This window comes from Archocentrus centrarchus, chromosome 24 (genome assembly GCF_007364275.1).
Source record: "Archocentrus centrarchus isolate MPI-CPG fArcCen1 chromosome 24, fArcCen1, whole genome shotgun sequence".
Lineage (NCBI taxonomy): Eukaryota > Metazoa > Chordata > Actinopteri > Cichliformes > Cichlidae > Archocentrus > Archocentrus centrarchus.
Genome location: NC_044369.1, coordinates 11,651,527 through 11,662,795, shown reverse-complemented (window position 1 = coordinate 11,662,795; position 11,269 = coordinate 11,651,527). Strand labels below are relative to the sequence as shown.

At 38.1% G+C, this 11,269-nt stretch overlaps 1 protein-coding gene across 4 annotated transcripts; it reads right to left on the bottom strand.

Moving 5' to 3' along the window:
* Nucleotides 1-2,829: 2,829 nt before the first annotated feature.
* Nucleotides 2,830-10,886, bottom strand: taf1a (TATA box binding protein (TBP)-associated factor, RNA polymerase I, A). 4 transcript variants are annotated; one of them, XM_030721599.1, is made up of 11 exons: nt 10,804-10,886; nt 8,453-8,627; nt 8,069-8,232; nt 7,697-7,810; nt 7,410-7,608; nt 7,061-7,182; nt 5,663-5,821; nt 5,316-5,382; nt 4,895-5,018; nt 4,657-4,811; nt 2,830-3,687 (listed from the first exon to the last, which is right to left on the bottom strand). In XM_030721599.1, exons 2-11 carry the CDS (start codon nt 8,580-8,582, stop codon nt 3,563-3,565), a joined length of 1,359 nt encoding a protein of 452 aa, XP_030577459.1. In that variant the 5' UTR covers nt 8,583-8,627; nt 10,804-10,886; the 3' UTR covers nt 2,830-3,562. The 4 variants fall into 4 exon arrangements, with proteins under 4 accessions (XP_030577459.1, XP_030577462.1, XP_030577460.1 ...); XM_030721602.1 differs by having other exon boundaries at nt 8,129-8,232; XM_030721600.1 differs by having other exon boundaries at nt 10,693-10,829.
* Nucleotides 10,887-11,269: the final 383 nt, after the last annotated feature.

The following is an 11,269-nucleotide window of genomic DNA, read 5'->3' as shown; positions in this document are numbered from 1 at the left end:
ACGTCTGGTGCTCGAGGGAGATATTTCTGGGATGTTTCACCCTAATATTTTTCACATGAATGTAGCTACTGTTGCTTGATGGATCACTCTAACTTTGTTGAAAAGATTGGGGAAATAAAGAGTTGCCAAAAAACCATAAACCCACCCCCCTCCAGCATTTCAAAAAATAAGAATGTGTTTGTTTTCAGGCCTGATTAAAAGAAAAGACTGAAATCAGCCACCTATTACAACCATTTGAATGTTTTAGAAATCTCAGTCTAGAGCTACTTGCTGCCTTGACCTCATCACCCTGCAAATTCATCACTGTACAATCAGGACTGCATTCTTGGAAATATGTGTGATTTTTGCAAGTACTAGAGATGCACAGATATTCAATTCAATTTTATTTATATAGCGCTAAATCACAACAGTCACCTCAAGGCGCTTTATATTGTAAGGTAAAAACCCTACAATAATTACAGAGAAACCCCAACACTCATAACAACCCCCTATGAGCAAGCACTTGGTGACAGTGGGAAGGAAAAACTCCCTTTTAGCTGCCATTTAATTGCCATATCTCAGTCAATTCTTGGAATTTTTTAATAATTCAAAAAGTTTAATGCTTCTGAATCTCAAGGGCTTCCATAAAAGCAAAAGATTTGATGAACAGAGGACTTTGCTTTTTTTGGTGGGTACCTAGCAGTGTGCTGCTCAACTTAAGTCAAAACATTAGGTGTAGGTATTGCTTGGGAGAAGCTAGCAGAAATAGGCCAACCACTGAATACGCAGTATTCCTTATCACAACCATGTGTAAACAAAAAACAACTCAGGAAAATCAAGTAACATCAGCCTCCATGTGGATATATGCAGCAAGCATGCTGATTGGCTGTTTCTGACTTAATGTGTATACTGCAACCAATTAAATAATCTAACCCAGATTGGCACTGGACGATCATCGGTCCCCTTGTACATGTTATAGTATGTATTCACAGATATGAAAGGCTGTAGATGACATTTTGCTGTGATTTTGTGCCTGAATGGGACCACCGTTAGATTTTTGTTCAAATAATAAACATTTTTTCTGAATAATGAAATATTCTGGCAGAAGCAATTTAGATATGCAGGCAATGAGCTAATACTTTAATTCCCATGGCCTTAGCTTGGATGTTTGACAGACATTGAGTTCAGATGCCGGCAGCGTGTTCTCTCCGTTTACCCCGGTACTGGCAGTAAGAGGACTGTTAGCTCACCTCTGAACCACAGTAATGTCACTCAGCGATATCAGTATATTACACTTTAGATGACACAAAACCGGAGTCATCCTCAGTATCTTCATGCTGACTTCATGCTAAAATTATACCAAGCTGGTCTCATGCAGCACATTAGGCTTTTTTCCTAATGTATAATTGATCTATTTTACATAAATATTTAAAATGAATAAACACCAAAATAAGTCATTAAGGTTTTTTCTCCCGTAGCTTCTCATTAATATGATTTTAAATCCATGCCAGATACATTCACGATACTCAACAAACAAAGAAGCTCTGCTTTTATTATGTTTTACTGTTTGCTGTCTCAGCTCCTTGTATATTTCTCGAAATATCAGTCTACACACTTGTGAATATTTTTTCTGTAACTTCTGTAATATGTGTAAAACAATTTCAGAATACAACATCATTTTTTCCCCCCCCCTACACATTCTCATATCTCGCAACACTTGCCTTCATACTTATTTGCTGATACTGGCACATCTCCAAATATGCCGTTTACTGAAGGTGGTGGCCAGTGTTTATCTGTTACATAAATTCAAAAAATAGCTTAAATTCTGTTTTATAATAAAGACTCATTTGTTTCCATGCAACAAAAGGAGGAGGGAGATAAATAAGAACAAAAAATAGAAAAATTCTGCATTGCATCAGCCAAATTATTATTTTGTACATCACTGTTGGCCCAGTGCATCCTTATTAAGGATCAGGTGTGGGATTTAAGTAGTTGATTTAGCCTTAAACAGGAATCCCCCCCCCCCCCTGGTTATTTCATTCATAAAACTCTCACCCACACTATTTATATCACGGTGTAATAAATCACAATAAAACGGCATATATTGTGATGATGGTTTTATCCATACTGAGCTCTCCTGTTTGAAAGTCTTGGCAAAGCACAGAGACAGTGAAGGGAGCAAACCTGCAGATTTCATTAACGGTGTTTTGAACAGTCAGGATGCCCTGCCCCAGACTCCTGCAACTGTTACAGAACGGGGTCATAAGGACCCTTTCTGTTTGTTCGTTTGTCACTCTAGATGACCCCTAAGTTGGGGCCGCTCCAGCTGCTAAGATTTAAGGAGAAATTAAAATGTATGAGAACAGATGAGAAAATTGATTTGTTGAAGAACAAGTCAATCCCTGGACAACACACACACAAAAAAAAACCCTGCCCTTTTAACCTTCAACCAAAGTCCCAGCAGAGCTTCTCCACAGCAGAGCAATGACTGTTTCAACTGTGAACATCTGTCTAGGTGATTAAAAAATTCAAAAGCCCCGAGAAAAAAGAAAAAGCTTTAAAAAGGTCACAAACAGGACAGAGACCAAAGCAGCGACCTGTTCCTGACTTGATCCTCCTCGCTGCTACCCGAGTTTTGAATTTTCAAACGACATGTCTTCCGTATTCCCAGATCCGTTCTGCAGCTGCTGCTGTGGTTGGGCAAGTGCTTTGGGCTCTGGTTTATGTAATGACTGCAAAGCAACACACATATACAGTACGGCTGACTGAGCTGCTGCTGCATGGCCAACACTGTGGCAAGCCGAAACAGAATCATTACAAACACTTTCACTTATTAAATTGGCATGCAGCTGAATGCAAGAGTTTATTTCATGGTTCACTGCAAAAGAGTCGGGAGAGCAAGGCCAGCATTTGAAGGCCACAATGCCCTGCTATTACATTCAAAGGAATACATATTTTTATAGACAAAGAAGAAAACAAAATGGAGCCATATTAGTGGAGTGGAGTCTTATGATATAAAAGAACATGGATGAATCCGTTGTACAGGTGTCAATATAAAGACAAGTCAGTTATGACCTAACTGAATTCATTAAAGAGAAAATGACTGAAAAGCTGAATCTGCTAACAGCAAGCAGCTGCCAATGAGTCTGTCCCACTTAAACATCCTCACAAAATGCTGTTCGAAGGTCTGTGATGATGGGTCTCCCGACATGTCAACAGGGCTGTCAGCGAGAAACTCCTTCAGGCTTTGTGTGGCATACACTGACTACTGATGCTTAAGAATTTAACATTCTATACAGCAGTCAGTATAAGAAAAGGTTAACAGAAACCATGAATCAGACACAAACACTAACAGTCAGAGGTACAATTTTCAAAATTAGGTGATCCAGATACTCGCTGCAAAAATGCAGAACAAGAGCGCCACACAGTGGAGAAACTAGATCAAGGCACATTTTGCTTCAGAGTTTGGGAACACCACTCTCTGCAGGTGGACCTTGAATTAACATTTTTATAAAATAAGGAATAATCTCACGAAAAAAAAAAACAAACAAACAACATGTAAAAACGGGCATATTAAGAGTCTTTATCGTGATTTCTTGCCTGGAGTCTTCACTTGCTTCCCGACTGCATATCGTCTTCTTTTTCTTTTCTCTTTCTCAGCTTGACGTTTCACCGGTGAGCCAGTCACACTGTACTTAAGTGGTCTGTCTGTGAAAAGAAAAGTACACAAATTACAAGAAGACAGAGTAAATGCGAAGCCTTTTCTTGGAGCTTTTCCATATTTTAGCAAACTCCTACATTCTTCATTTGCCTTTAACAAAACAAAATAGTACAAGAATATCAAAGTAAGTAAAGAAAAAATAAACAAACCCTTACGCTGCTGGAAATATCACGCTGCCAAGTAAGTCCTGATACACCAGGACAAAGGGTTTATTTTGCAGCAAAACACAAAATTGTTTTGTTCAACAAAATAAACATTTAATTGAGCAAAATATAATGTCCCCATGAGGACACTGACTCAGGAGGTCAAGCTATTTATTGCCTTCACTGCCAGTCAACCATAAGTTATACACAACACCCTCCACCAATGGAGCTCATCATCCATCAGTAGTTTCACAGACTAAGCTGTTAAGGTGACCCATGGTGGCTCAATAAGTTATTGAGACACTTTATGTGGCTTTTTCCTTTTATTTGTCCATTCTCAAACAACTAAATTCTTAAGTAAACTAGAAGGGCACTCAGCAGAGCACGTACCTTGCTGTCATACTCCATAATAAATTACTGAATTGACCTTAAAAAAATGAAATTATGTTCTTGGGCCCCTGAGGAATAGTTCCACAAAGTTTCATCAATGTTGGTTCAAAACTTTTCAAGTTATATTGCTAACAGACAAACAAACAGGAGCGAAAACATAACCTCTCTGCACCTATCGGTGGGCGAGGTAATAAACATGTTAAAACCCATTTACAAGACAGTGTTTATCAGTGTGCAATATTGTTAAAAAGAATATTATACGAAGTTATTCTACGAAGACACAACTATTACAACTAAAGCATTATAGACGGTTATAAATGTAACGCGTATAAACTCAAAGTATAAGTTGAAGTATGAGTTTTTTGCGGGATCATTTCTGTGTCATATTCGGAAATTGTTCTACAAAAATGAACACAAACGTACCTGGGCAAAGGATTTTTGTCAGCGAAGCTTTCACTTCCAAAAGCTCCGGGTTCTCCTCCGAATCTTTCTTGGCGTGGAAGCTCGTGAAGTGCAGCGCAGGCCACCAGTCTTTTCTTTCCGCCATCTTTTCACAGACGATGTTCTCCCAGTCTACCCTGTCAAAAATAATAACATTAAGTACAAGAAGAAAATTATGGTCCATTTCAGGGTGAATTAAAAAAAAAAAAAAAATACATACTGTTTCTGCAGTTTTTGTATCACTGCCTTTAAACACATCCACACATCCAGGTTGCTCCTCCAGCAGGCGAAGTCCAGCATTTCCAGAACAACAGCTAAAGCTTTCTGGGTGTTGCTTTGTTTCTCTTAAAGGAACATTCATAAGAAACATTACAGCAGAGAAAACATGATTTGGAGACATGGCTGTAACCTTGAAGAAATCAAATAAATAATTTTTCAAAAACCTATAGGGAAAAAAAAATTTTTTACATAAAAACCACAGGCCTTAATGTTGCCTCTTTAGTATTGTCAAAACAGACAAAACAATGGCTGTAAATAACTTTTCCATACATTTATTTTGATGGATTTTAATTCTGCACATCAAGACTGAATTTTATTTGGCAAATGGTAGGCATTTAAATCCATATTTAATCCTCTTTTACCTGAGTGAAGCAGGAGGGAGCTGTACTCCAACATCAACTCATGGCTGGGGACCAATGTATGGAGGATCTACGGCATAAAGAAGTGAAGATTTAAGCTTTTTAAGAGTGCACTCGATACAGCGAATTTTTCTTTTGTGTGTGCTTAGCTTTAGTCAATTTAAAACTATATTCAGTGTGAAGTTTAACAGGGATCATTCCAGTTTTCTCTTTTCCAACCTCCAAATACACAAACTTAAAATAATACATAAATAAAAACATTAATATCATTTAAACACCTAAATTCTACTTAGTGTCGCAGCACTGAGTCAAGACTGAATTCCTACAGTGCTTCTAACATGCTGCTTTACCGTCAACACTTTAATCAGTCTCTTTTCCGAAGCATCGTGTCGCTTTAAGTACTGGTACAGGTACACATGTGCATTAGGATTTGGTGGGAAATTGTTGTTATATGCGTAGTCATTCAGGACTTGCAGAGCTTCCTTGTGATTCTCATAGAACTCCAGCATCTGCCAAAAATAAAACAACAGTTATCTAATCAGTATTGATGTTTTCCCTACACCAAACAATGCCAAGTCTATAAACAGGGCTACATCTGACAACTAGAAAAACAAAGAGGTTTTTTCTTCCTGCAGCTGCATGAACCAAATACTGGTAATATCTAAATATACCAGGGGTGGGCAATTTATTTTCCCAGGGGGCCCACATGAGAAACTCAGTGCTGTTCAATATTAATTTTATCTCTTTGTAAACTGCTACTGGTAAGAGTAGACCTTACACTTGAAAGTGTGAAATAAGCACAGTAAAAATACCAGAATTTTAATCACCATTTAATCTAAGATTCACAAAAAAAAAAACTGTGAGCAAATGTGCACAGTTTTGCTAAATTTCAGACTTTAAACTTTATACAAAGCGCTGTTGCTATTTTGCTTGTGGCTAAATTATTTCATCTGCAGTTTTTCTTTTTATCCTTTCTCATTGAGAAAAATCTAGTCCGTTTTGGGGCTTAAACAAGTGCATTAAAGTCAGGTTCAGTGTTTGAGGTGGAAATGCAATGGGAAGTCACATCAACCTCAAATGCAAGATCTGCCATCCAGCTCTCATTGCATCTGAAAGCTGTGGAATGTCCTTGCCTTTCTTCTCACAAACTCTTGAATTTCTGTTCTCAGCTCTCACACTCTTTAACATTTTGCAGAGGCCGAGCCACCTGGCAGTTGTGTGGTAAATCATGTCACCATGTTTAGTCTCATGCGTTTCCAAAAAGTGCACAAAACTCTGATTCAGTGCTCTGATGAAGGTAACTATTTTAGCTATTCTTTTAACTTCACCTCTCAGTCAACTAGCAGATTAATAAGATGTTGCCATTTTAATCTGTTCTGTACAGTGCTGTAGTGGTTAACACTGTTGCCTCACAGCAAGAGGGTCCTGGGTTCAAATCCAGCGCCCAGCTGTGTGGAGTTTCCATGTTCTTCGTGCCTGTTTGGGTTCCATCCGGCTACTCCGGCTTCCTCCCACATGCATGTTAGGTTTATTGGTGTTTCTAAATTACCTATAGGTGTGAATGTGAGTGTGAATTATTGCCTGTCTCTATGTCAGTCTGTGATATACTCCATGGCTTTAACCTCTTGCCCTAAGACAGCTGGGATGGGCTACAGCACCCCTGCAATCCTGAACTGGATAAGTGGAAAAACTAAATAAGTAAATAAATAGATGGATGGATGGAATGAATGAATGAATGGAGTGTTTACCTCAACATAACTCAATATGAAGGGATCCCAGACACCAGGATCTTTCAAAATCACCTCAAGATTCACTGAGGCTTGTCTGAAGTAGTTCTGCATGGTTTGATTGGAATCAGAATCAAAATAATCTGAAAAGAGACAGTCAAACATCAGACACGATCCCACATAAAGAAGTTTTCACACGCAAACACATTTTTCCCCAACATGATGAACTTGAGTTGCTCTGTCACACGCGCAGTTCACAAGTCTGACCTGTAGGTGGCAGTGTGATGTCACGCGAGCCCCCAACGTGCCTGCATTACTAAGATACCTAAATAATGGATGTTCTGGGCTGTTATGCTGTGTGTCGCCTTACTGCTGCTGGAGTATGTCGACTTTTTTTCACACCAGATGATATAATCCAGCAGGCTCCTGTAGCCCTGAATCAGTTTAATCCTCTGAAACTGAGCTGCTGTCTCCTTCCCGTGCCTCCAGCTCTCGGCTACAGCAAGGTGCCGCTTTGCATCTTCAATCTGACCGTGGAGCAGGAGGTGGAAGGAATGTTCCAGAGAAATCTAGAAACACACAAACACAACTTCTTATTAAAATAAATAAGTAAATGAATAGATTCTACACTGCAGCCACTTTTATTAGCTTAAGTACCATCAGGTAATGTCTAAACCCTGAATGCTTCATTCGTTCATAGATGATGTTGTAGTCTTCCATTGTTGAGTTGGGATGATGGTGAAGGATTTCAATGGCAACTCTCCAAATAACCTGTAATTACACAAGAGAATGGGGATTAAAGAAAGTACTCCAATTAAGTGTTTGCACAAGTCATTAATTCTAGATCTTGTACTTCTGCATTTTGACTAAACAACTGTAAACCAATTAGATTCTCAGCTTTTATGGCAGCAATTCCTCTTTTACAGCCTGCAAGGGAAACCAAATATTTTATTCATGCTGTGGTGTATAACTGCGTACAGTCATGCACGCCATGTGAGTGGATATGACCAAAGGAATTATAAAATTTACCTCCTTAAACTGCTGTGTGTTGGCTTGACTTATGGCTTCTAAAATTTGGGGGTAACACACCATATATTCTGCTGCCTCCTCCCATCTGTGGTGCAGCATGGCTTCTCTGATGTGCTCCAAACAGATGTTGGTACTCTTGTGAAACCCAGACTGCTGAGGATTCACTGAAGACAAAAGATATTATTTGATGACAATAATGATTTTTTTTTTTTTTTAAAGTATAATGAGTTCCAAAGCTCAGAAAGCATTTTGGCAAACTTGTCATTTGTAGATTTGTTTTACTAACAGCTGTATTTCATGTTAAAGTGAAGTACATATTGACCTCTAATATGTCATCTACTATATAACAGAACAATGTATGTATGTAAATGGGGTACAACTCACCTGCACACATGGGTTTAACCAGAGGGAGCTTTAATTTCTTCTCTCCTTTTGAAGAGTTGTCCTCTGAGAAGTCAGACTCTAAATCCTCTAAGTCACCAAGAGGCTGCAGCTCTATTTCCAAGTCATCCATAATCAGCACAGCAGTTAAACTCAGTCAGGATTCTTTAGCACGTGTCTGCAGGAAGAAAAATGTTTGTGCTGAGAATGGAAAAGTATTTCTTCAATCATGCCTCTACTATGCTGGAAACTAAATGGCAATCTCAACTGTAATTTGGTGTACAGGCAGCATGACTGCCTCACAGCAAGAAGGTCCTAGGTTTGATTCCACCTTGGCCGGAATCTTTTTGTGTGGAGTTTGCATGTTCTCCCTGTGTTTGCGTGGGTTTTCTCCGGGTACTCCGGTTTCCTTCCACAGTCCAAAGACATGCAGTTACTGGGGTTAGGTTAATTGGTGAGTCTAAATTGCCCATAGGTGTGAATGGTTATCTGGCCCCAGCTAGCTGGTGGATTTGAACCAGGATCCTCTTGCTGTGAGGCAACAATGCTAACCACTGCTCCACTGTGCCATCATGAGAGCAGCTGCCCCCACAACCATAAACCAAACCACAGCATTCAAAATTTTTAGATCCTTTAGGTTCTCATCCACATACAGGGAGGCATCCCATTGGTCCCAGTTCATTCTGTAGTATGACAGTGACTTCAAACATACAGTGCTTAACAAATTTATTAGACCACCTGTCATAAAAACAAGAAAATAAATATTTTAGAAATCTGTCAAAATGGGTTTAAAACTAAAGATATTATTGTTATTTATTAAGTATACTATACAACAATCTGAATTCACATTTTTATACCTGAATTTGAGCCAGCACACTGGACTTCTCTGAGAAGTCAGACATTAATCAATCATAACATTCAAAGCTAATTTTTCTGTTCAGGAGTTTAAGTAAATAATGTATTTTGGCATTTTAATAAAAAAAACAGTAATGTGCTTTAATATTTTTTTTTGTAAAACAGAAACATTGAAAATTATATTTTTGCATTAAAAACATTATTTAAATTAAAGAGCTTGCCCATACTGGTGGATTAACCATTACAGAAACATAAAAAAATTATTTTGGTAATTACCAATACTGTTAATTTAGGACAGCTGAGAAAGAAACCTTACATTGGGTGGTGGTCCAATTAATTTGTTAAGCACTGTATGGCCAAAAATTAAAAAAAATAAATAAAAAAATACCAGTCAGTCTGAGATTACACAGACACAAGAATAAGTAAGGCAGCTCAAATCCACTGAAGAAATATTTGGAACAACCAACCAAGTAACTTAAAAACTTTGGGTAAGGGAACCTAGAAGCATTTCTGCTGTTTTAAGAACAAAAAACAAACATTCGGCTGTGTCTGTGTACTGCACTTCATGAGAAGTTAACTGATAGAAGAACACTATTCAAATGTTTGTAGAAACTTAAGTATTTGCATGGTACTGCGTTTATACAGGTGTGCACGCCAACAGTGCAAGATGCATATTGGTGCAAAAGTGCTGGAAAAGCTTACATAATACAATAAGCTACTTTACACCATAGCTGATAATGTACAATATATATAATTTGAACATCTACACATGGGATGTACCAGTTATTACAGTTTTGTATTTTTCACTATTTCTTTTTTTTTTTTAACTATTACTAAATCACATAACCATATTACCATATTAAGTTAGCCTCAGTGTACCCTGCTTCTGTGATAATTGTTGTAACAAAGCAGCTTTACTTTCTACCACCACTTCAAAATATTAATGTAGGAAACACTGAAATTTGTACTCCAAGACATGTATCCTTAAACTTTAATTACTTATGATTTTTCATATTTTAAAATATAAATCGACTCAAAATCTCCAGCTGCAGTGATAGAGGCCACACAATAATAAATAAACTATAATCAGATAACGGATACGATTCTGCACAATAAGTAATTTACTTATTGTAATTTTATTCCATGGCATCTAAGCTCGCTTTACATTTTAAAATCTGACAGAAAATCTTGCCAGCGTGAAAAGAGGGACAATTCAACTCAGGTTATTTTTTGCAGCTGTATTTTTGATGCTAACTCGCTAGCTAATTAGCTTTTTTCACACAGCTTTTTATAAAGCCCAAAAACAAAGAACAGCATTACTATTAAGTATATCAAGGGGCAACATTTTTACTTAAAAGAGGCAGTCTGTCTTCTTCTGACTCACCTACCAGTTTTAAGTTTGCCCAGACGTTTCTGGAGGAATTAGTTTATCCTCCGTACTGATGCTAGCAGCTAGCCCGCACTAGAGAGCTTGTGTTGGATGCAACGAGCAGCCTCACCTTTGAGTTCCTAATAATGCACCGGGTTGTTGTGCTTTCGACTATCGTTACGTCCACGCGTTTTGACTGCCATACTTTTGGTGCCGCAGCTAAGGAAGTAGAGGAGGAAGCTACACTGCCATTGGCTGCTGTCCCCGGAAAAGGCGGAGCAAAGAGTTTTCTCCTTCCTCCTCTACAGTGAAGCGAAAATTCTCCTGAAATTCTCTGTTTACAGATATTTCCGCTGTTGTGTTGTGTTTAACGTGTTGCGTTCAGTTAAAAGAGGAGAAAACGAAACAATCCAAAGACGTAGCAGAATTGTTCAGTTCATCATCTGCTTCAATATGGGCTGTGTATAAAATACATCATTATATAAATTTATTTATAGTTTATAGTATTCACGTGATGTTTATACAGACATCGTACACATACAGATTTTATTGGAAAATATTTTTTTTTATCTCGTTTGCAATTTCATGTCCAGCCT